The 27442-nt window shown below is 37.2% G+C and overlaps 1 protein-coding gene across 1 annotated transcript in view; it reads right to left on the bottom strand.

Moving 5' to 3' along the window:
• FSIP2 (fibrous sheath interacting protein 2) overlaps window positions 1–27442 on the bottom strand; it is a 143710-nt gene that overhangs the window by 62086 nt on the left and 54182 nt on the right. Inside the window, exon 13 of the mRNA XM_070801266.1 lies at window positions 20027–20087. Within this exon, the coding sequence (XP_070657367.1) occupies window positions 20027–20087 (61 nt within the window). The remainder of the gene's footprint in view (window positions 1–20026; window positions 20088–27442) is intronic.

The following is a 27442-nucleotide window of genomic DNA, read 5'->3' on the forward strand; positions in this document are numbered from 1 at the left end:
AAAAATCCAGTCAAATCTGGAAAATGAGAAATTTTATAATGTATAAAATACATTTTATATATTAATAAATATATTTTATTAAATAAATATAAAACACATATTTATAATATACAATATATATGTTTATTCTAATAAAATAAAAGTGCATTGAATTAATACAATAGTAAAATAGATATAACTGAAGAGAGAATGGTTTAAGTGGAAGGCAGACTTAAGAAATTAACCAGAATTCTATAGAAAAATGGAAAATACAGTGGTTTTTAGAGTATGTATAAGTAGAAAGGGAAATAAACAGACAGAGACACATGCATACACATACATACGTATTTGGAATTTTAGGAGGAAAAAAATAAAATGAGAAGAGGCAATATAGGAGAGAAATATAGCTGATACATATCTGGAACTGCTCATCATAGTGATACTAAAGTGAAACAAGATCTTAAAAGCAGCCTGTGGTGTGTGTGTGTGGCAGGGGGTGGGAAGGTCAGGGAGATAGATGATCACTTACATGAAATTAAGTAGAATGGAATGTAGATAATTTAAATAGAACGATCTCTTTAAAGTGCTAAAAAAAAATAACTGAGAACTGGTATACCCAGCCATAATTAATTAAATCCTATAACAAATAAAATATAGTTCTATCAAATAAAATCAGAGTTTACTAACCAAACATATTCATTAATGACATTTCTAAAGAATTGATATACTTTAGGAAGAATGAAGGTGATTCCATAAAGTATGAAGTACAAAAAGGAATGATGAACAACAACAAAATAATAAATATCTGAGTAAATATAAATAAAACTTGACTGTATGAAAAAGAGGAGAGTAGTTTAATTTTGAATGTTTTACCAGATAAACTATTAGATAAATATAGGATTGTGATTATAAGTAAAATGTACCCACTTTGAAATATTCTAACTTTAAGTATGCAAGTTAAAATTTAAGGATAATTGTCAAAAGAAATATAGTATATAATTTCCAAAACAGTAGAGGGAAAACTGTATTTAAAATACATTTAATATTCTAAATGAAAGGAAGAAATAAGAAGTTAAAAAATATATAATATGCTTAATTTAAACATATATATTATGTATATATTAAAAAGGAGAATCAGCTTCAAGCAAAGGAAGGAAAAATCTCCCAAAGATCTATAATTAACATAAATATAACTAGTTTACTTCAGTTAAAAATTAGAAATGCTAATACTGAATGCCATGAAGGAAAACCCAGAAATATTTTTAAGAGCTACATCTAAACACTAAAGATTGAAAGTGTATACAACTATATTAACATTAGACCAGGTGAATTTAAAACAGAAAGTATGACTCATGATAAAGGTCACTACATAATATAAGAGACTCAGTTTACCAAGATAAACCTGGATATGGCCCAGATGTTTAAGCTGGGTTTAGAAAGGGCAGAGGAACCAGAGATCAAATTGCCAACATTCGTTGGATCATTGAAAAAGCAAGAGAGTTCCAGAAAAACATCTACTTCTGTTTAATTGACTTGGCCAAAGTATTTGATTGTGTGGATCACAACAAAACTGGAAAATTCTTATAGAGTTGGGAATACCAGACCACATTCCCTGCCTCCTGAGAAATCTGTATGCAGGTAAAGAAGCAACTACAATTACAGACAACTAGCCAATCTGATCATACAGACCACAGCTTGTCTAACTCAGTGAAACTAAGCCATGCCGTGTGGAGCCACCCAAGACACATGGGTCATGGTGGAGAGGTCTGACAGAGTGTGGTCCACTGGAGAAGGGAATGGCAAACCACTCAGTATTCTTGCCTTGAGAACCCCATGAACAGTATGAAAAGGCAAAAAGATAGGACACTGAAAGATGAACTCCCCAGGTCAGTAGGTGCCCAATATGCTACTGAAGATCAGTGGAGAAATAACTCCAGAAAGAATGAAGGGATGTGGCCAAAGCAAAAACAACACCCAGTTGTAAATACCACTGGTGATAGAAGCAAGGGCCGATGCTATAAAGAGCAATATTGCATAGGAACCTGGAATGTTAGGTCCATGAATCAAGGCAAATTAGAAGTGGTCAAACAGGAGATGGAAAGAGTAAACGTTGACATGGACATCACCAGAAGGTCAACCAAAATCAGATTGATTATATTCTGTGCAGCCAAAGATGGAGAAGCTCTATATAGTCAGCAAAAAAAAGACCGGGAGCTGACTGCAGCTCAGATCATGAACTCCTGATTGCCAAAATCAGAGTTAATTGAAGAAAATGGGGTAAACCACTAGACCATTCAGGTATGACCTAAATCAAATCCCTTATGATTATACAGTGGAAGTGAGAAATAGATTTAAGGGACTAGATCTGATAGACAGAGTACCTGATGAACTATGGACGGAGGTTCGTGACATTGTACAGGGGACAGGGATCAAGACCATCCCCGTGGAAAATAAATGCAAAAAAGCAAAATGGCTGTCTGGGGAGGCCTTACAAATAGCTGTGAAAAGAAGAGAAGTGAAAAGCAAAGGAGAAAAGCAAAGATATAAGCATCTGAATGCAGCGTTCCAAAGACTAGCAAGGAAAGATAAGAAAGCCTTCCTCAGCTATCAATGCAAAGAAATAGAAGAAAACAACAGAATGGGAAAGACTAGACATCTCTTCAAGAATATTAGAGATACCAAGGGAACATTTCATGCAAAGATGGGCTCGATAAAGGACAGAACTGGTATGGACCTAACAGAAACAGAAGATATTCAGAAGAGGTGGCAGGAATACACAGAACTATGCAAAAAAGATCTTCAAAACCCAGATGATCAAGATGGTGTCATCACTCACCTAGAGCCAGATATCCTGGAATGTGAAGTCAAGTGGGCCTTAGAAAGCATCACTACAAACAAAGCTAGTGGAGGTGATGGAATTCCAGTTGAGCTATTCCAAATCCTGAAAGATGATGGTGTGGAAGTGCTGCACTCAATATGCCAGCAAATTTGGAAAACTCAACAGTGGCCACAGGACTGGAAAAGGTCAGTTTTCATCCCAATCCCAAAGAAAGGCAATGCCAAAGAATGCTCAAACTACCGCACAATTGCACTCATCTCACACGCTAGTAACTACTAACTAACTACTAAGGATACACTCAGTTGTGTCCTACTCTTTGCGACCCCATGGACTGTAGCCCACCAGGCTCCTCTGTCCATGGGATTCTCCAGGCAAGAGTACTGGAGTGGGTTGCCATTTCCTTCTCCAGGGGATCTTCCCGACCCAGGGATCGAACCCAGGTCTCCTGCATTGCAGGAAGAAGCTTTAACCTCTGAGCCACCAGGAAAGTGAGACCCCCAAACCTATTTTCTGTTCTCCAAAATTCACCTTAACCAAATTCTAAGTAACCAAGTACATTCTATGTATTTATGACCCTGAATCATATCTATTTGTTAAAAGAAAAGTTAACTGCTAAAGAAAAACACAACTGTGAAAGACTTGGTGATATTCCAAATAAGGCCTCAAAATTTTCTCATGCACTGAGAATACACCTTTACCTTCTAATCAAAGCCAACATGAGTGTTACGTTTTTGAAAGGCTGCTAGCTCTAACAGAGAAGTAACGAGCAGTCTCAACTTGCCAAGTGGAAGTCGTAATTAGCACCCATTCTGTGGTACATGGAACTGCTGCTTCCTTAGTCCCCTCACTTGGTGACACAGAGTCCCCTCACGGGCTTCTCAGATAGAACTGAGGGAGTATATATCTGGATACTCATTAGCTTTTCAGAAAAATATAAAGGCATGAAGCTGAACTTACATGAAAACATTCTATGTAGAAACATCTTAAGTTCTATTTTTCAGTTACCAAAGATATTTAAAAGAAAATACCTTTACTCTTTAAAAATACTAGTGTCCTTATTTTCCTTCTAATTCTTCACTTGAGTAGTCTCTCCAAAGGGCATGATTTACAAAATGTTCTCTCATGCATCCCTGCATCTTTCATGTTATTGTAAATTTAATACTTTTAATTATTATAGATTTTAAACAACTACTAATTGGGGTTGTGTGTATAAATATGTAAAATAAGCAATACACACGATACACATGATACATGTCATATATATGTGCATATACATAAGCCAGGGTACATTTACATATATAAAGTTGCAAAAGATCCTATGAGCCACGAATTACCTCTAGGAGATTCCAAATGCAGTCCTCAGTAAGTCTCATTTGTAGCACACAATCATTCCAACACAAAGCAGCACAGACAAAATACAACAGGATCAGGCAAACATTTTCAGTAAAGTTTTCTAAAAGTTTGCTATGCTGACAAAAGGTGTAAATACTCCAAAGAAAGCACCCCCTGAAAGGATATTTTGTCTGCTGAACAAAACGAAAGGTAAACCCGAATCCAGCCACTGCTCTTCACTCAGCAATGCCAGGGATGCAAAAGCTCGAATGAAAATTTTCATTGTCACGTGGTCTGAAAATATTAAACAAGAAGAGCAAATGACTTCCATGTTAGGATAATTAGACCTGACTGTAAAATCTCCCATTTATGTTAGTAGATGTCTCTGACAATCTTTACATGCTAGTAAAGTAACGCTCAAAATTCTCCAAGCCAGGCTTCAGTAATACGTGAACCATGAACTTCCAGACATTCAAGCAGGTTTTAGAAAAGGCAGAGGAACCAGAGATCAAATTGCCAACATCCGCTGGATCATAGAAAAAGCAAGGGAGTTCCAGAAAAACATTTATTTCTGCTTTAGTGACTATGCCAAAGGCTTTGACTGTGTGGATCACAATAAACTGTGGAAATTTCTGAAAGAGATGGGGATACCAGACCACCTGACCTGCCTCTTGAGAAACCTATATGCAGGACAGCAAGCAACAGTTAGAACTGGAGATGGAACAACAGACGGGTTCCAAATAGGGAAAGGAGTATGTCAAGGCTGTATATTGTCACCCTGCTTATTTAACTTCTATGCAGAGTACATCATGAGAAACGCTGGGCTGGAAGAAGTACAAGCTGGAATCAAGATTGCCAGGAGAAATACCAATAACCTCAGATATGCAGATGACACCACCCTTATGGAAGAAAGTGAAGAGGAACTAAAAAGCCTGTTGATGAAAGTGAAAGTGGAGAGTGAGAAAGTTGGCTTAAAGCTCAACATTCAGAAAACGAAGATCTTGGCATCTGGTCCCATCACTTCATGGGAAATAGATAGGGAAACAGTGGAAACAGTGTCAGACTTTATTTTTGGGGGCTCCAAAATCACTGCAGATGGTGACTGCAGCCATGAAATTAAAAGACACTTGCTCCTTGGACGGAAAGTTATGACCAACCTAGATAGCCTATTGAAAAGCAGAGACATTACTTTGCCAACAAAGGTCCATCTAGTCAAGGCTATGGTTTTTCCAGTGGTCATGTATGGATGTGAGAGTTGGACTGTGAAGAAAGCTGAGCACTGAAGAATTGATGCTTTTGAGCTGTGGTGTTGGAGAAGACTCTTGAGAGTCCCTTGGACTGCAAGGAGATCCAACTGGTCCATTCTGAAGGAGATCAGCCCTGGGATTTCTTTGGAAGGAATGATGCTAAAGCTGAAATTCCAGTACTTTGGCCACCTCACGCGAAGGGCTGACTCATTGGAAAAGACTCTGATGCTGGGAGGGATTGGGGGCAGGAGGAGAAGGGGACAACAGAGGATGAGATGGCTGGATGGCATCACTGACTCGATGGACATGAGTCTGAGTGAACTCCGGCAGTTGGTGATGGACAGGGAGGCCTGGCGCGCTGCGATTCTTGGGGTAGCAGAGTCGGACACGACTGAGAGACTGAACTGAACTATATTTGCCACTTCATGGAAAATTTATGGGGAAAATATGGAATAGTGCCAGATTTCATTTTCTTGGTCTCCAAAATCAATGCAGAGAGTGACTGCAGCCATGAAATTAAACTTGCTTGTTGGAAGAATAGCTATGGCAAACCTAGACAGTGTATTAAAAAGCAGGGACATCACTTGTCGACAAAGGTACATATAGTCAAAGTTACAGTTTTTCTGATAGTCATTTATGGACGTAAGAGTTGAACCATAAAGAAGGCTGAGTGCTGAAAAATTGATGCTTTTGAACTGTGGCGCTGGAGAAGACTCTTGAAAGTCCCTTGGACAGCAAGGAGATCAAATCAGTCAATCCTAAGGAAATCAACTCTAATATTCACTGGAAGGACTGATGCTGAAGCTGAAGACCCAATACTTTGGACACCTGATGTGAAGAGATGATTCACTGGAAAAGACCCTGATGCTGGGAAATATTGAGGGCAAGAGCAGAAAGGGGCTACAGAGGATGTGATGGTTGGATGGCATCACCGACTCAAACTCAGGGAGATAGTGAAGGACGGGGAAGCCGGGTGTGCTGCAGTTCATGGGTTGGAGCAGAGTTGGACATGACTTAGCAACTGAACAATAACAGCTGAGAACATAAAGTATGAAGCAGAAGAGAAAATTTTAAAACTCAATAAGAACTCAGCAATAACTGGGCTGAGAACTACATATGACATTCTCAAAAGCAAAACTGATGAAAGACTCAAGTTATGTCTATTCACTCATATTGCCTATGACTGATTTCCAGCCTAATTGGCAGAGCTGAATAGTTCCAAGAGAGACTTTATAACTGCCAACACATGAATTAAAACATTACATCTCTCACACAATGTTTTTTGATATATTTGTGAAACATTTAAAAACAATGATGTGGGCTTCCCTGGTGGCCCAATGGTAAAGAATACACCCACCAATGCAGGAGACATGGGTTTGATCCCTGGTCAGATTCCACATGTCATGGAGCAACTAAGCCCATGTGCCATGACTATTAAGCATGTGCTCTAGAGCCCAGGAACTACTGAGTCCATATACTGGAGCTACCAAAGCCTGTGTAATCTAGAGCCCAAGCTCTGCAACAAGAGAAGCCACTGCAATGAGAGGCTTGGGCGCTGAGACCAGAGAGTACCACCTCGTTGCACAACTAGAGAAAAGCCCATGCAGCAATGATGAACCAGCACAGCCCAAAATGAATACATAAATAGAATTGTTACAAAAAAATACAGTGATGCATATTTGGCCATGAAGAAAACTGAACTTCAATGAAGAGAGATTCAAGGGCTATATTTTTCTGATATTAATTTAAGGAAAATAAAAATAAATACCCAAATTATTTACTAGAAATTTAAAAATATACACACATATAGATGCTTTATTGAAAAATAATGAGAGAAAATAATATATATATATATATATATATATATATATAAACCAATAAAAAGCAGAACAATTTACAGCACAATATATAGTATTGAGCTGTACAAAAAGAAAATGTCTATCATATAGGCTATTATTATAATGGAATTACAAAACAAAATCCCGCAATCTTGTAAGACAGAGTTAAAAACTTGGTTAAGAATGTTCTGTCTTTATCTCTGTGGAAAAATTAATGTTTGACTTCTTTAGCCTATTAAACTTAAATTTTCCTTATTTCTTTTTATTGAAGTATAATTGATTTGTAATATTCCATTAGTTTCAGGTATACAGTAAAGTAATTCAGCTGTATATATATTTCTTCAGATTATATTCCATTCTACATTATAAAACAGTGAATAAAATTCACTGTGCTATACAGGAAATCCTTGTTGCTTATTTTATGTATAATGGTTTGTATCTGTTAATCTCATACTTTTAATTTGTCCCTCCTCCCTCCCTCTCCCCTTTGAAAACCACAAATATATTTTCTACATCTGTGAGACTGTTGCTGTTTTGTACATAGAACTGCTTTTGCTGGATCCCATAGATTTTGTATGGTTTTGATTTCATTTTTGTCTCAAAGTATTTCCTGATTTCTTCTTTGATTTCATCATTGATCCACTGGTTTTTTAGTATGATGCTGTTTAGTTTCCATTAGTAGTCATTCTTTTCCCATTTTTCTTTCTGTGGTTGAGGTCTGGCTTCATGTCATTGTGGTCAGAAAATATGCTTAAAATAATATATATTCTCTCGAATTTGTTGAATATTGTTTGGTTACCTTAGTGTGTGGTCTATCCTAGGGAGTGTTCCATACATGATTAGAAAGAATGTCTATTTACTTTTTTTTTGGTAATGTAGTAACCTGTAGATGTCAGTTAAGTCAAACCTATCTATTCTGTCATGTCTGTTGCCTTATTTGATATTCTGAGAAGAAAAAAATATGTGAATTAAATAATCTAGTTTTAACATGTAGGAACAAATTAAAGAAGAACAACCTAAGCACAACAGGTGAAATGACAAATATCAGTGTGGAAACAGAGCCTGAAAAGAAAAAAGGAAAGCTTAGGAAATACTCTGTCTTAAAAATTAACAAAATAGACAAACATTTATCTAGACTTAACAGAAAAAAAAGGAGAAAAGACTCAAAATCAGAAATGACAGGAAATATTAAAATTAATACAACATAAAGTCGAAGGATAATAAACTATCGTGAATAATTATATCCCAACAAATTAGATAACCTAGGGGAAAAAAAGGATAAATTCTTACAAACATCCAACCTGCCAAGGTGGAATTATTAAAAAAAAAAAAAAAGAAAGAAAGAAACAGAAAATCTGAGAGATTACTAGCAAGGAGATTGAATCTGTAATCAAAAAACATTCTAGCAAAGAAAAGTCCAGGACCAGATAGTTTCACTGGTAAACTGACCAAACATCTAAAGACGAATTAATAATTGTTTAGTCGCCGTGTCTGACTGTTTGTAGTCAATGGAATGCACCACACCAGGCTTCCCTGTCCTTGACCATCTCCCAGAGCTTGTTCAAATTCATTTTTACTGAGTTGGTGATGCCATCCAACCATCCCGTTCTCTGTCGTCCGCTTTTCCTCCTGCCTTCAATCTACACGAGCATCAGGGTCTTTTCTAATGAGTCAGCTCTTTGCATCAGGCGGTCCAGAGCTTCACCTTCAGCATCAGTCCTTCCAATGAATATTCATGGTTAATTTCCTTTAGGATTGACTGGTTTGATCTCTTTGCAGTCCAAGGGACTCTCAAGAGTCTTTTCCAACACCACAGTTCAAAAGCATCAATTCTTCTGCCCTCAGCCTTCTTTATGGTCCAACTCTCACATCCATACATGACTACTGGAAAAACCATAGCTTTGACTATAAGAATTAATACTAATCCTTATCAAACTCTTTTGGAAAAAACCAGAAGCTTATAAATTCATTATAAAAGGCCAGCATTACTGAGATATGAATGGCAGACAAGAATACAGAAGAAAAAAAGAACTGTAGGCAAATATCCTGATGAAAGTGAAAGTCACTCAGGCATGTCTGACTCTTTATGGCCCCATGGACTATAGCCTTTCAAGATCCTCTGTCCACGGAATTCTCCAGGCAAGAATACAGGAGTGGGTAGCCATTCCCTTCTCCAAGGGATCTTCCTGATCCAGGGATTGAACCAAACCTGGGTCTCCTGAATTGCAGGCAGATTCTTTACCATCTGAGTTACAGGGAAGCCCATCTCTGATGAACATGGATGGAAGAATTCAAAACAAAGCATTAGCCAGTGATTCAATAGTACATTAAAAGGAACATACACCAGGATCAAGTGTGATTTGTCCCTGTGATGCAAGAATGGTTCAACATATCCAAGTGGTTACCGGTGATACACCATATTAATTACATGAAAATTAAAAACTATATGATCTCTGGATGCATGAAAAGCATAATAGAAATTTACACCATTTCATGATAGAAATTCTCAACAAACTGAGCACAGAAGGAATGTTCCTCAACATAATAAAAACATCACATGACAAGTCCACAGCTAACATCATATTCAATAGTGAAGATCTGAAAGCTTTCCCTCTACATTAGGCACAAAACAAGGGTGTGCAAACTGGGCACTTTTATTTACATAGTACTGGAAGTCCTAGCCATTAGTAAAGAAAAAGAAAATATGGCTAAAACAGAAAGAAAGAAAGAAGTAATATAATCTCTATTTTCAGATGACATTATATAGATAAAATCATAAAGAATGGACCCAAAATTTTGGAGATAATAATCAAATTTAGTAAAGATATAGCATACAAAATCAGTATATAAAAATCAGTTATGTGTTTGTATACTAATAAATATCAGAAAAAGAGCCCAGGAAAATAAAATCTATCTTTCCATTGTTTCCCCATCTATTTGCCATGAAATGATGGGACTGGATGCCATGATCTTCGTGTTTTGAATGTTGAGTGTTAAGCCAGGTTTTCCGCTCTCCTCTTTCACTTTTAGCAAGAGGCTCTTTTGTTTCTCTTCACTTTCTGCAATAAGGGTGGTTGTCATCTGCATATCTGAGGTTATTGATAGCTCTCTTAGCAATCTTCATTCCAGCTTGTGCTTGATCCAGCCTGGCATTTCGCAGGATGTACTCTGCATATAAGTTAAATAAGAAAGGTGACAATATACAGTCCTGATGTACTCCTTTCCCGATTTGGAACCAGTCTGTTGTTCCATGTCCAGTTCTAACTGTTGCTTCTTGACAGGCATATAACTTTCTCAGAGGCAGGTGAGGTGGTCTGATATTCTCATCTCTTTAAGATTTTTCTACAGTTTACTGTAATCCACACAGTCATAGGCTTTAGCATAGTCAATGAAGAAGAAATAAATGCTTTTCTGGAACTCTCTTGCTTTTTCTATGATTCAACGGATGTTGGTAATTTGATCTTTGGTTCCTCTGCCTTTTCTAAATCCAGCTTTACCATCTGGAAGTTCTTGGTTCACAAACATTTGAAGCCTAGCTTTGAGAATTTTGAGCATTAATTTGCTAGCGTATGAGATGAGTGCAATTGTGAGGTAGTTTAAACACTTTTTGGCACGGCTTTTCTTTGGGATTGAAATGAAAATTGACCTTTTCAAGTCCTGTGGCCACTATTGAGTTTTCCAAATTCGTTGGCATATTGAATATAGCACTTTCACAGCATCATCTTTTAGGACTTGAAATAGCTCAGCTGGAATTTCATCACTTCCACTAGCTTTGTTCATAGTGATGCTTCCTAGGGCCCACTTGACTTTGCATTCCAGGATATCTGGCTCTAGGTGAGTGATCACACCTTTGTGGTTATCTAGGTCATGAAGATTTTTTTGGTAGAGTTCTTCTGTGTATTCTTGTCACCTTTTCTCAATCTCTTCTCCTTTTGTTAGGTCCATACAGTTTTTGACCTTTATTGTGCCTATCTTTGCATGAAGTGTTCCCTTGGTATCTCTAATTTTCTTGAAGAGATCTCTAGTCTTTCTCATTCTATTGTTTTCCTCCATTTCTTTGCACTGATCACTGAGGAAGGTTTTCTTAGCTATCCTTGCTATTCTTTGAAACTCTGCTTTCAGATGGATATATCTTTCCTTTTCTCCTTTGCCTTTCACTTCTCTTTTCTCAGCTACTTCTAAGGCCTCCTCAGACAACCATTTTGCCTTCCTTTTGGGGGGGGATAGTTTTGATTACTGTCTCTATTACAATGTCATGAACCACCATCCATAGTTCTTTAGGCACTCTATCAGATCTAATCCCTTGAATCTATTTGTTACTTCCACTGTATAGTAATAAGGGATTTGATTTAGGTCATACCTGAATGGTCTAGTGGTTTTCCCTACTTCCTTCAATTTAAGTCTGAATTTGGTGATAAGGAATTCATGATCTGAGCCACAGTTGGCTCCCCATCTTGTTTTTTGCTGACTGTATAGATCTTTTCCATCTTTGGCTGCAAAGAATATAATCAACCTGATTTCAGTGTTGGCCATCTGGTGATGTCCATGTGTAGAGTATTTTCTTGTGTTATTGGAAGAGGGTGTTTGCTATGACCAGTGCATTCTCTTGGCAAAACTCTATTAGCCTTTGCCCTACTTCATTCTGTACTCCAAGGCCAAATGTGCCTGTTACTCCAGGTGTTTCTTGACTTCCCACTTTTGCATTCCAGTCCCTTATAATGAAAAGGACATCATTTTGGGGTGTTAGTTCTAGGCTCAGCTGGTAAAGAATCTGCCTGAAATGCACGAGTCCTGGGTTTGATCCCTGGGTTGAGAAGATACCCTGGAGAAGGGATAGTCTACTGACTCCAGTATTCTGGCCTGGAGAATTCTATGGATTGTACAGTCCATGGGGTCGCACAGAGTCGGACACGACTGAGGGACTTTCACTTTCTAGAAGGTCTTGTAGATCTTCACAGAACCACTCAATTTTAGCTTCTTCAGCATTACTAGTCTTGGCATAGACTTGGATTACTGTGATATTGAATCGTTGACCTTGGCAGTGAACAGAGATAATTCTGTCGTTTTTGAGATTGCATCCAAGTACTGTCTTTCAGACTCTTTTGTTGACTGTGATGGCTATTCCATTTCTTCTAAAAAGTTCCTGCCCACAGTTGTAGATATATATAATGGTCATCTGAGTTAAATTCACCCATTCCAGTCCATTTTAGTTAGCTGATTCCTAAAATGTCAACATTTACTCTTGCCATCTCCTGTTTGACCACTTCTAATTTGCCTTGATTCTTGGACCTAACATTCCAGGTTCCTATGCAATATTGCTCTTTATAGCATTGGATCTTGCTTCTATCATGAGTCACATCCACAGCTTGGTGTTTTTTTTTTCCTTTGGCTCCATCTCTTCATTCTTTCTGGAGTTGTTTCATTACTGACCTCCAGTAGCATATTGGGCACCTACCAACCTGGAGAGTTCATATTTCAGTGTCCTATCTTTTTGCCTTTTCATACTGTTCATGGGGTTCTCAAGGCAAGAATACTGAAGTGGTTTACCATTCCCTTCTCCAGTGGACCACGTTTTCTCAGAACTCTCCACCATGAACTGTCTATCTTGAGTGGCCTATAAGGTGTGGTTCATAGTTTCACTGAGTTAGACAAGGTTGTGGTCCATGTGATTAGATTGGTTAGTTTTTTGTGACTGTGATTTACAGAGTGTCTGCCCTCTGATGGAGAAGTATAAGATGCTTATGGAAGCTCCTGATGGGATAGACTGACTGAAGGGAAAACTGGGTCTTCCTCTGATGGGCAGGATCATGCTCAATAAAGCTTTAATCCAATTTTCTATTGATGGGTGGAGCTGTGTTCCCTGCCTGCTATTTACCTGGGGCCAAACTATGGTGAAGGTAATGAAGATAATGGTGACATCCCTCAAAAGATCTCACTCATGTACTGCTACATTCAGTGCCCCCAACCCTGCAGCAGGCCACCACAGACCCATGCCTCCGCTGGAGACTCCTGGACACAGGCAAGTCTGCGATAGTCTCTTGTGGGGTCACTGCTCCTTTGCTCCTTCCTCCTGGGTCCTGGTGTACAAGGTTCTGTTGCGCCCTCCAAGAGTCCATTTCCCAGGCTGGTGTTAGTTCTGGCAGCTCTATAGTGGGGTTAATGGCAACCTCCTCCAAGAGGGCTTATGCCATACCCAAGTCTGCTGCACCCAGAGCCCCTATGCCTGCGGCAGAGCACTGTGTGTGTGTGCGTGTGTGTGTGTGTGTGTGTGTGTATATGATACACTATCCATAATTTTATGCTTTCCTTACTTCAATTTCTAGAAAAAGAAAACTTACCACCAAGACAAACAGCTAAATGATCCTATATTTAAAATTTTTAAATTGTAGAACTAGCTATTGAACAACCATTGACAGGAAGATGCTGGAACCTACCAAAAAATGATACCCTATATCCAAAGACAAAGAAGAGATATCAGTGAGACAGCATGAGGGGCACAATCATGATAAAAATCAAATCCATACCCACCAGGTGGGTGACCCATAAATTGGGAACAATAATACCAAAGAAGTTCTCCCACTTTGTAAAGGTTCTGAACCCCACATCAGGCATCCAAGCTTGGGGGTTCCACAATGACTGGGACTCCCCAGGGAAACTGACCTTGAAAGCCAGAGGGATTTGATTACAGGACTTTCACAGGACTGGGGGAAACAGAGACTCCAGTCTTGGAGGGCACATACAAAACTTTGTGATACCAAGACTCAGAAGAAAGGAGCAGTGACCCCACAGAAGACTGAACCAAAACTACCTGCTGGTGTTGGACAGTCTCCTGTGGAGGTGTGGTTCAGCAGGAGCTCACCACAGGAACAGGGGCACCAGTCTGGAAAGGTCTCCCATGGTGTAAACCCTCTTGGAGGTCACCATTGAAAAGAAAGTGAAATCGCTCAGTCATGTAGGACTCTTTGCGATCTCATGGACTGTACCCTACCCGGCTTCTCTATCCATGAGATTTTCCAGGCAAGAATACCAGAGTGGGTTGCCATTTCATTCTCCAAGGGATCTTCCTGACCCAGGGATCGAACCCAGGTCTCCTGCATTGCAGGCTCTGAGCCACCAGGGAAGCTTAACCCAACCATAAAGCCTTGGGTTGCCTCAAGCCAAAAAACCCAGGAAGGAGCACAAACCCCACCCATCAGCAAATAATTGAATTAAAGTTTTACTGAGCAAGGCCCTGCCCACCAGAGCAAGACCCAGTTTTTCCCACCACCAGTCTGTCCCATCAGGAAGCTTACACAAACCTCTTAACCTCTTCCATCAGAGGGCAGACAGAAGAAGAACCACATCCCCACAGTGACTAAAGCAAAAAGCACATTACAGAAAGTTAATCAGTGTGAAAAAGCAGAAAGTTATGTCCCAGATGAAGGGACAAGATAAAACCCTAGAAAAACAACTAAATGAAATGGATATAGGCAACCTTCCAGAAAAAGAATTCAGAATAATGATAATGAAGATGACTTAGAATCTCAGAAACAGAATCGAGGCAAATATTGAGAAGATGCAAGAAATGTTTATCAAAGACCTAGAGGAACTAAAGAACAAACAGATGAATAATACACTAGAAGGAATTAGTAGCAGAACAACAACTGAGGCAGAAGAACAGATAAATGCCCTGGAGCACAGAATGGCTGAAATCAGTGCCACAGAATAGAATAGAGAAAAAAAGAATGAAAAGAAATGAAAACAGCCTAAGAGACCTGGGACATTAAATGCACCAACATTTGCATTATAGGGGTCCCTGAAGGAAAGAGAAAGGACCTGAGAAAATACTTGAAGAGGTAATAGCTGAAAACTCCCCTAACATGGGAAAGGAAATAGTCAACCAAGTCCAGGAAACACAGAGTCCCAGGCAGGATAAATAAAAGGAGGAACACACTGAGACACACAGTATTCAAAATGACAAGAATTAAAGACAAAGATAAAATATTAAAAGCAATAAAGGAAAAATGACAAATAACATACAAGGGAACTCACATCAAGCTGATTTCTCAACAGAAACTCTACAAGCCAGAATGGAATGGCATGATATATTTAAAGTGATGAAAGGGAAGAACCTACAACCAAGAATACTCTACTGAGCAAGACTCTCTTTCAGATCTGATGGAGGAATCAATCAAAAGCTTTCCAGACAAGCAAATGTGAAAATAATTCAGCACCACCAAACCAGCCTTACAACAAATGCTAAAAGAATTTCTCTAGGCAGGAAACAAGGAAAAGACTTATCTACAGAAAATAAACCTAAAACAATTAAGGGGATGATAATAGGATCATACATATCCATATGCTGTTCTTAATCGCTCAGTAATGTCTGACTCTTTGTGACCCCATGGACTATAGCCCACCAGGCTCTTCTGTCCATGGGGATTTTCCAGGCAAGAATACTGGAGTGGATTGCTATGCCCTCTTCCAGGGATCTTCCAAACCCAGGGATCAAACACAGGATTCCCACGTTACAGGCAGATTCTTTACTGTCTGAGCCACCAAGGAATCCCAAGAATACTGGAGTGGGTAGCCTATCTCTTCTCCAGGGGATCTTCCCTATCCAGGAACCGAGCTGGGATCTCCTGCATTGCACACAGATTCTTTACCAGCTGAGCTACCAGGGAAGCCCATATATATATCCATAATTACCTTAAATGTAAATGGATTAAGTACACCAATCAAAAGACATAGATTGGCTAAGGAGATGAAAACATGTGCATGTATTCACTTCCACTTCACTCTGCTTGATCCCCCCAAAGTGTATGTAATTATTTTATATTGTTAGGTTAATGATGTTCCCATTATGGCTTGTGATTGTGCTTATCTTTATTTTTTGGCTGGCTATTGATTGTGAAAACTGATCAACGTTTTCACTACAGCAATTATGTAACTATTACTCAATACCACTGTATCATGACTGGTTAACAGAAAAATAACAGAATTCTGTATCACCAAAAGTACCACTTAATAGAAAAACCTGTAATAACTTTTTAAAACCCAGATGCTAATCAGAAGTATCTTGGAATTTTTTGAAAAATAAAAATGCCCAGGTATGGCTTTTCCTTTTGTCAGGGCTTCAGATATGTTTCTAATGAGCAGTCATGTTTAAAAACAACTGGACTATATGAAGATATTTTACTTTTATCTAGTTTGTTTCACTTTTTTTATTTCCTATTCAGTGCTCCCATTTCATTTAGTTTATGATTTCCAATTTTTCCACCTCTTTTTTTTTATGTTCTTTCTCAAGCCTTTATCACGTGTAGTAGAAAACCTCTTGTATACATATATATATAAATAATACATATAATATATATTTTAGAAAACTTATGAATTTCTGCCTAACTAAAACATTTATGACATTTTGATTCTACTTGTTTGGCTTACTGTAAATAGAATACTAGATTTCTAATTAAAAAAAATAGATATGTAACAAGCAACAAAGGCTTATTGTATAGCACAGGGAACTACAGTCAATATCTTGTAATAACCTATAATGGAAAATAATTTAAAAATAATATATGTGTATATTATAACTGAATCACACACAAAAAATATTTCTACTTTTAGAAATTTAGTAATGTTTATCTTTTTGCCAGTTTTCCTAAATATCCTATGGACTTCTAATAACAATATATGAAACACAAAATTTAAACATATTTGTATAGGATATAAGATTAATATAAGTATAAATCTATTATATTTTATTTATTAATGACATCATTCAAAATGCTACTATTCTTATTCTTCTCTGCACTAGATAAAATATTCTCAGAGAAATGTTAATATGTCTCACCATGATTATATACTTTTTTCATTTCCCTTTTATTTCTTCTGATTTTTGTTTTATATATCTTTGTTGTTAGGTATCTAATGGTTTATGATATCTATCTTCTTTGTGAATTGTACCTTTTACCATTAAAAATATTCATTTTCATTTAAAAATAAATTAAAAAACAAATTCAACAGACTTTAAAAATGAAAAAAACAATTTTTTAATTGTAATTAAGAACTACCTAACAAAGTAACTCCTAGCCTAGACAGCTTCACAAATAAATTCTATACAATGTTTAAGGGAAATAAAAAATCATCCCAATATTCTACCTAGCTCTTCCAGAAGAAAATAAAGGATGAAACACTAATGAGAATAGCACAACCATGTCAAAAAGGTATGAGAAGTGAAAATTATAAGCTAATCACTGTTACCACTACAGAAGCAAGAAATTAAAAACAAACTTAAGTAGACTGAATCCAGGTGCAGAGAAAAATAATACATAATGATCATATGATTATTATTTGAAGTAAGAAAAGATTGGGCTTCCCTGGTAGCTCAGATGGTAGAAAATCTGCTTGCAATGCAGGAGACCTGGATTCAATCCATAGGTTGGGAAGATTCCCTGGAAAAGAGAATGGCAACCCACTCTACTTTGGTATTCTTGCTTGGAGAATTCCATGGATTTGGGAGCCTGGCAAGCTACAATCCATGAGGTCACCAAGAGATGGACTCGACTGAGTGACTAACACTTGCACTTTCTTTCAAGAAAAGTTTGGAACAACATTTGAAAAATCAACATAATTCATTAACCAGATAAAGGAAAAAAATCATATAACCATCTCAATAGATGTAAAACAAAAGCAAAATCCAGGTGGAAAAAACTCAACATCCAATCATAATGAAAGATCTTACTTAGTAGTTTAAGGCTTTAAGACAACATCCTTAATATGCTAAGATCTAAAAAGAAAAAAAAAATAAGCAGACATTTTTGTTAAGTTTTCACTCTCAGCCTGGGAATAAAAAACTGCCTTGTTCAACACACACTAATGCTACTAGACAGTTAAAATTTAAAAAAAAAAATAGATAAAGGGTTGAAAAGGAAGAAATACTGACACTTGTAAGAAACAATAATATACACAGAAAGTCTAAAATAATCTGCAAATGAATTACTAGGAATAATAATTGAGGTTACCCAGGTTTCTGACTAATATAGAAAACAATTTTATTTCATTAGACTATTGATAAATATAAAAATACAAATATAAAAGATACTCTTTAAAATATCATTAAAAAATCAAGCTCCCAGGAATAAATCCAATAGATATATTTAAGACACAAAAGCATAAATATTATTGAGAGAAATTAAAGGAAACTTAAATATATTCTTGGAAAATTTATATGGAAAGGCAAAGGGCCAAGATACTCTACTTGCTCTACTGGATATCAAGATATGTTACAAGGCTTTTGGAATTAGGACAGTGGAGTATTGGTTTGATAAGAAGATGGTAGGGAACTGCACTAATATATACAAATATATATATATAAACTATATCGGAAATCAAGATAATGACAGTATTTGGTGAGAAGAGAGAATATTGATTGGGAGTGAGTATAACTAGGCTTTCCTTCTACTAGATTTGCAATGTTCTATTTCTCCTATGTTGTGGTTTCATGGGTGTTTTCCTTTGTTAATTCATTAAGCTGTATATTGTTCTGTAATCTTTTCTGATTATGTTTTACTTCAATTTAAAGAATATACAAAAGTAAAACATGAGTGCAATTTATTTCTGAAATAGGAAAATAGTATATGATAGAATCTGTCAATATGATCCTTATAAATCAAAGGAGAAAATATCACATGATTCTATCAATAGGTACTAGAAAAGATTTTTTAAAATATAAATTTATTTATTTTAATTGGAGGCTAATTACAAGATTTTTAAAATGACTTTATTTCATAAAATAAATTCATAATTTCAGCTGTAATATTCCTAATAAGATAGGAAAAACATTATTTAAAGATAATAAAGGTATATTTACCAAAAGCAAAGGCAAATATCCTAAATGGTGAAACAACAAAACTATTTCAGGTAAAACCCCAAATTTAACAGGCATACTGTTAACTACCATGCCACTTATATTGGAAGTTCCAGTAATTATATTTAGAAAGGATATTAAAATGAGCACAAACACTTGGGAATTTTTAAGAATTTTGTCACATAATTATTTATTAAGAATAAAGAGATATGAGCAAAAATATTAAAATTAACAAGAGATTTTCATGAGGTAATTCAATAATAAGGAAAAACTTTACTGTGTTTCTCTAGCATTAGGAACCTATTTATACATGAATGTAGAAAAATATTTATAAAAATGATCAAATTACTTAGGAATAAACTCATGTACAGAACCAATCTATATCATGTTTCACATATTTATGTTTCATATATGTACATAATAAAACAATATTCAAGGCAACTTCTCCATTGAAAAGGCACTCAATATTTAGAGAAAGAACAATTAATATTAAGTATCAATTTTCTCAAAATTAAAATAGAAAATTCCTTCTCCTCCTTCATGTCATAATTATGGCCTATTCTGTAAAGGCTTCTCTGAGGACCCTAGGTAGACCTACGCACTGTCTTCTTTATATTTTACATATATATATATTACATATATTTATATTTATATGTGATATGTATGCACATATATTTATATGTCTTCTTTATATTTTACATATATATTACACATATTTATATTTATATGTGATATGTATGCACACTACTTTCTTTATTGTACTTACCTTATTGGGTTGTGGTTATTGGCATGTCTATCTTCTTACTACACTATAACTGAACTTTGGATTTTCTTTTTTCAGTCTTTAGCATTATACTTGGCATGAATCAGGAGCTCAATAAATGTTAGTTGAAAAAATGAATTAACAGACTGCATGATTTACTCAAGAGCTGTTGATATTTACCTGGTTTGTATAAGAGGCTTGGTCTCTTTGATCTTCCATTCCAGTCAACATTTATCTCCTTCTACATAATACAAACAACAAAACAAATATCTTCAAATATTTTTTTCCAGGATCTGACCAACTATTATTTATATATTTAAAACACAAAGATTTATGATTTTTGAGACTTTCTCTTAACTGTAATTTTTTAAAGAAATGCACACATTTTGATGGCTATATTACATCTATTATTTACAGAACTAAACAAGTTTATAGGTATATTATAGGAGGACCACAAGACTATGCACACGTGGTAATTTGCAAAGACTCAGGGGACTCAGAATATAGTGTATTCATATCTAATATTTATTATATTAATAGTAAAAGGATACACTATAGGATAAGTAAAGGGAAAAGACAGCAGGAGTCTGGGAAAATATAAGCACAGTTGCTTTACCCCTCCTGTGAAAGGACACATTTGAACATGCTCTTTTCTCCAGCAATAAAAGTACATGTGTGTAATGTTTTGGCCTCAGAAATCCATTAGAAACTCAGCATTTAAGGTTTTATTGAAGGTTCATCATGAAGACATCCTCTGCCTAATGCATATCTGAAATTCTAGCCTTCCAAAAGGAAATCATATGTTCAACAAAAATCACATTTTCTGCAGAGTCTAGGTACATGTATGTACCTGTTCAGTTAGGGAATTTTCATATCAGTTAGAGAATGTTAGAAAAACCAAGTTCCCAAACACTAGCCACAGGCCAGTCTTGCAAGCAAGCCACTACAAAGTCAGCAGTCTCAAGCCTGTTCTTTTCTGCACAATATCATTTACTGTTAAATTAACTATCTTTGGAGTGCACTGATTAGTAAGGAAGCTAACTCAATGGAATAAATGAACAGGTACTTTTTTTTTTTTTTAACACTAAAAGAATAAACGTTTAAATAGAGCTGGAAGGCAGACTGCAGATTCTCTGAATATATGAAACTTTGAGAGCAGTGAATCAGGTGCAACAGACTTTTTCTTTTTGGGGGGCTACACTGTGTAGCTTGCAGGATCATAAGTTCCAAACCAGGTATGAAACCCAGACCTCCAACAGCGAAATGCCAAGTCCTAACCACTGGAGTGCCAGGGAATTCCACAATAGGCTTTAAAAATAATTTTTTTTAAATTGAAGGAAAATTGCTTTACAGAATTTTGGTTTTCTGTCATATATCGACAAGAATCAGCCATAGGTACACCCATGTCTCCTCCCTCCCATCCCACCCTTCAGCCTGTCACAGAGCCCCTGTTTGAGTTGCCTGAGTCAGACATCAAATTCCCATTGGCTATCTCTTTTACATATGGTATTATAAATTTCTATGTTACTCTCTTCATATTTCCCCTTCTCCCTCCTCTCATCCCACCATGTCCATAGGTCTGTTCTCTATGTCTGTTTCTCTACTGCTGCTCTGAACATAAATTCATCAGTGCTATCTCTTCAGACTCCATATATATGTGTCAGTATGCTATATTTGGAGAAGGCAGTGGCACCCCACTCCAGTACTCTTGCCTGAAAAATCCCATGGACGGAGGAGCCTGGTGGGCTGTAGTCCATGGGGTCGCGAAGAGTCAGACACGACTGAGCGAGTTCACTTTCACTTTTCACTTTCATGCATTGGAGAAGGAAATGGCAACCCACTCCAGTATTCTTACCTGGAGAATCCCAGGGATCGGGGAGCCTGGTGGGCTGCAGTCTATGGGGTCGCAAAGAGTCGGACATGACTGAAGCGACTTAACAGAAGCAGCAGCAGCATGCTATATTTACATTTCTCTTTCTGACTTACTTCACTCTGTATAATAGGTTCCAGTTTTATCCACCTCATTGAATAGATTCAGATGTGTTCCTTTTTATGGCTGAGTAGTATTCCATTGTATATATATAGCATAACTTCTTTATCCATTCATCCACTGATGGACATCTAGGTTGCTTCCATGTTTTAGATATTGTATAAAGTGTAGCAATGAACATTGGGGGACATGTGTCTTTTTCAATTTTGATTTCCTCAGGGTATATGTCTAGGAATAGGATTGCTGGGTCATATGATCGTTTTATTCCTAGCTTTTTAAGGAGTCTCCATACTGTCTTCCGTAGTGGCTATATCAGTTTACATTCCCGCCAGCAATGCAAGAGGGTTCCCTTTTCTCCACACCCTCTCCAGCATTTATTGTTTGTAGACTTTTCAATGATGGGCATTCTGACTGGTGTGAGGTGGTATCTCACTTTAGTTCTGACTTGCACTTATCTAATAATGAGTGATGTTGAGCATCTTTTCATGTGGTTGTTAGCCATCTGTATGTCTTCTTTGGAGAAATGTCTCTTCAGGTTCCTTTCCCACTTTTTGACTGGGTTGTTTGCTTTCCTGGTATTGAGTTGTATGAGCTGCTTGTACATTTTGAAATTAATTCTTTATCATTGTTCCCTTTGTTATCATTTTCTTTCATTCCAAGGGTTGTTTTTTCACCTTGTTTGTAGTTTCCTTTGCTGTGGAAAAGCTTTTAAGTTTTATTATGTCCCTCTTGTTTACTTTTGTTTTTATTTCCATTACTCTAGGATGTGGATCACAGAAGATCTTGTTTTGATTTATGTCATTGACTGTTCTGCCTATAAGAGTTTAATAGTTTCTGGTCTTACATTTAGGTCTTTAATCCATTTTGAGTAATCCACATCTTTGTGTATGGCATTAGGAAGTGTTCTAATTTCATTTTTTGCATGTAGCTGACCAGTTTTCCTAGCACCACTTATTGAAGAGGCTGTCTTGCCCCATTGTAAATTCTTGCATCCTCTGTCAAAAATAAGGTACCCTTAGGTATGTAGGTTTATCTCTGGGTTCTCTATTTTGTTCCAATGATCAATATTTCTGTTTTTGTGCCAGTACTGTACTGTCTTGATATCTGTAGCATTTAAGTATAGTCTGAAGTCAGGAAGGTTGATTCTTCCAGTTCCATCCTTCTTTCTCAACACTGCTCTGGCTATTCCATATGAATCATGAAATTTTTTGTTCTAGTTCTATGAAAAAAGCCATTGGTAATTTGATAGGGATCACACTGAATCTGCAGATTGCATTCAGTAGTATAGTATTTTCACAATACTGATTCATCCTACCCAGGAACATGGAATATCTCTCCATCTCTTTATGTCATCTTTGACTTCTTTCATCAGTGTCACAGCTTTCTGTATACAGGTCATTTGTCTTCTTCAGTTCAGTTAAGTTCCGTTGCTCAGTCATGTCCGACTCTTTGCGACCCCATGAATTGCAGCACGCCAGGCCTCCCTGTTCATCACCAACTCCCAGAGTTCAAACAGACTCACGTCCATCGAGTCAGTGATGCCATCCAGCCATCTCATCCTCTGTCATCCCCTTCTCCTCCTGCCCCCAATCCCTCCCAGCATCAGAGTCTTTTCCAATGAGTCAACTCTTCGCATGAGGTGGCCAAAGTCCTGAAGTTTCAGCTTTAGCATCATTCCTTCCAAAGAAATCCCAGGGCTGATCTCCTTCAGAATGGACTGGTTGGATCTCCTTGCAGTCCAAGGGACTGTCAAGAGTTTTCTCCAACACCACAGTTCAAAGGCATCAATTTTTTGGCGCTCAGCCTTCTTCATAGTCCAACTCTCACATCCATACATGACCACAGGAAAACCATAGCCTCGACTACACAGACCTTTGTAGGCAAAGTAATGTCTCTGCTTTTGAATATGCTATCTAGGTTGGTCATAACTTTCCTTCCAAGGAGTAAGCGTCTTTTAATTTCATGGCTGCAGTCACCATCTGCAGTGATTTTGGAGCCCAAAAAAATAAAGTCAGCCACTGTTTCCACTGTTTCCCCATCTATTTCCCATGAAGTGGTGGGACCAGATGCCATGATCTTCGTTTTCTGAATGTTGAGCTTTAAGCCAACTTTTTCACTCTCCACTTTCACTTTCATCAAGAGGCTTTTGAGTTCCTCTTCACTTTCTGCCATAAGGGGGGTGTCAGCTGCATATCTGAGGTGATTGATATTTCTCCCGGCAATCTTGATTCCAGCTTGTGTTTCTTCCAGTCCAGTGTTTCTCATGATGTACTCTGCATATAAGTTAAATAAACAGGGTGACAATATACAGCCTTGATGTACTCCTTTTCCTATTTGGAACCAGTCTGTTGTTCCATGTCTGGTTCTAACTGTTGCTTTCTGACCTGCATACAGGTTTCTCAAGAGGCAGGTCAGGTGGTCTGGTATTCCTATCTCTTTCAGAATTTTCCACAGTTTATTGTGATCCACACAGTCAAAAGCTGTGGCATAGTCAATAAAGCAGAAATAGATCTTTTTCTGGAACTCTCTTGCTTTTTCCATGATCTAGCGGGTATTGGCAATTTGATCTCTGGTTTCTTTGCCTTTTCTAAAACCAGCTTGAACATCAGGAAGTTCACGGTTCATGTATTGCTGAAGCCTGGCTTGGAGATTGTTGAGCATTACTTTACTAGCGTGTGAGATAAGTGCAAGTCTGTGGTAGTTTGAGCATTCTTTGGCATTGCCTTTCTTTGGGATTGGAATGAAAACTGATATTTTCCAGTCCTGTGGCCACTGTTGAGTTTTCCAAATTTGTTGGCATATTGAGTGCAGCACGTTCACAGCATCATCTTTCAGGATTTGAAATAGCTCAACTGGAATTCCATCACCTCCACTAGCTTTGTTCTTAGTGATGCTTCCTAAGGCCCACTGGACTTCACATTCCAGGATGTCTGGCTCTAGGTTAGTGATCACACCATTGTGATTATCTGGGTCGTGAAGATCTTTTTTGTACAGTTCTTCTGTGTATTCTTGCCATCTCTTCTTAATATCTTCTGCTTCTGTTAGGTCCATACCATTTCTGTCCTTTATCTAGCCCATCTTTGCATGAAATGTTCTCTTGGTATCTCTAATTTTCTTGAAGAGATGTCTAGTCTTTCCCGTTCTGTTGTTTTCCTCTATTTCTTTGCATTGATTGCTGAAGAAGTCTTTCTTATCTCTTTGCTATTCTTTGGAACTCTGCATTCAGATGCTTGTATCTTTCCTTTTCTCCTTTGTTTTTTGCTTCTCTTCTTTTCACAGCTATTTGTAAGGCCTCCCCAGACAGCCATTTTGCTTTTTTGCATTTATTTTCCATGGGGATGGTCTTGATCCCTGTCTCCTGTGCAATGTCACCAACCCCATTCCATAGTTCATCAGGCACTCTATATATCAGATCTAGGCCCTTAAATCTATTTCTCACTTCCAGTGTATATTCATAACGGATATGATTTAGGTCATATCTGTATGGTCTAGTGGTTTTCCCTACTTTCTTCAATTTAGTTCTGAATTTGGCAATAAGGAGTTCATGATCTGAGCCACAGTCAGCCCTGGTCTTGTTTTTGCTGACTGTATAGAGCTTCTCCATCTTTGGCTGCAAAGAATATAATCAATCTGATTTCGGTGTTGATCATCTGGTGATGTCCTTGTGTAGAGTCTTCTTTTGTGTTGTTGGAAGAGGGTGTTTGTTATGATCAGTGCATTTTCTTGGCAAAACTCTATTAGTCTTTGCCCAGCTTCATTCCGTATTCCAAAGCCAAATTTGCCTGTTACTCCAGGTGTTTCTTGACTTCTTACTTTTGCATTCCAGTCCCCTATAATGAAAAGGACATCTTTTTTGGGTGTTAGTTCTAAAAGGTCTTATAGGTCTTCATAGAACCGTTCAACTTCAGCTTCTTCAGCGTTACTGGTTGGGGCATAGACTTGGATTACTGTGATATTGAATGGTTTGCCTTGGAAACGAACAGAGATCATTCTGTCATTTTTGAGACTGCATCCAAGTGCTGCATTTCGGACTCTTTTGTTGACCATGATGGCTACTCCATTTCTTCTGAGGGATTCCTGCCCACAGTAGTAGATATAATGGTCATCTGAGTTAAAGTCACCCATTCCAGTCCATTTCAGTTTGCTGATTCCTAGAATGTCGACATTCACTCTTGCCATCTCTTGTTGACCACTTCCAATTTGCCTTGATTCATGGACCTAACATTCCAGGTTCCTATGCAATATTGCTCTTTACAGCATAGGACCTTGCTTCTATGTCTTCTTAGGTAGGTTTATTCCTAGATATTTTATTCTTTTTGTTGCAGTGGTGAATGGTATTGATTCCTTAATTCCTTTCTGATTTTTCAATGCTAGTATATAGGAGTGTAAGTGATTTCTCTGTGTTGACCTTGTATCCTGCAACTTTGTTGAATTTGTTGATTACTAGAGCTAATCAGTGAATTCACAATAGACTTTTTAAATTCCCAGATCTAAGAGTTGAACACAGACCATCAGACATATGTTTTCTGACAGTGGTAATCTTTGTACATGTTGGAAACAGGATGTAATACTTTTCATAATAAAATTCTAATGGTATTGCCTATAATAAACTAGATATTTGTGGACATTTCATATTCGTTTTCAAGAAATACAGATGGCAAATTTAAGAATACACACATTACTCAAAAAAGGTCAATAATAAAATGTATTTAAAGAAGTTTTTCATTTTTTTGGTTGTTAGTAAATGACATAGTCTTTAATATTTGTTGGGCAATATGAGGCCTTTAGATGTTAAGAGTTAGTAAAAAATTTCTTTTTCATGCTTAATGTGGTTATTAACACAGCAGAACATTGAAACGTAAACTGCTTGTTCATAATAAAACTGTGCTACAGCAAAGCATTTTATATTAATCACACATTTATGAATTTATATAATGGGCTCTTTCAAAAATTATGCGTTAGAGGACACAGAAAATGATGTTACTTTCTACCGTAATCAAATAGAATTCATTTAGAAAAATTTTAATAAATTTTGAGTATACTGAAATCTCTTTCAACCAGTTAACACTGTGCTGCTAACGTAATGGAAGATGTGTTTTTTGACTCCTGTGATAGGAAGTTGGCAACCCACAGAGAAAGGTATCTATGTATCTATGTTATATCCAGATGTCACACCCTGAACTTTTGCTGGTAACTTTTCAAAAGCAATTAACTAATCATTAGTCAAAAGGCAATGGGAAGAAATGATCTGTCTCAGAACAATCTATCAGCACTATCCAAAGCCCAATCAAATAAGCCTAATTTGATACTTTCTCTGAAGGTTACAGGTATGTACCATGAACTATATGTTGCAGCCTATTTTGGGGAAATTTTATGATATGATTAATTTCAGTGAGTAAAGTTGTTCTCGAAGAAGGCAATGGCACTCCACTCCAGTACTCTTGCCTGGAAAATCCCACGGACAGAGGAGCCTAGGCTGCAGTCCATGGGGTCGCTGAGGGTCAGACACGACTGAGCGACTTCACTTCCACTTTTAACTTTCACACATTGGAGAAGGAAATGGCAACCCACTCCAGTGTTCTTGCCTGGAGAATCCCAGGGACGGG

This window comes from Bos indicus, chromosome 2 (assembly GCF_029378745.1).
Source record: "Bos indicus isolate NIAB-ARS_2022 breed Sahiwal x Tharparkar chromosome 2, NIAB-ARS_B.indTharparkar_mat_pri_1.0, whole genome shotgun sequence".
Classification (NCBI taxonomy): Eukaryota; Metazoa; Chordata; class Mammalia; order Artiodactyla; family Bovidae; genus Bos; species Bos indicus.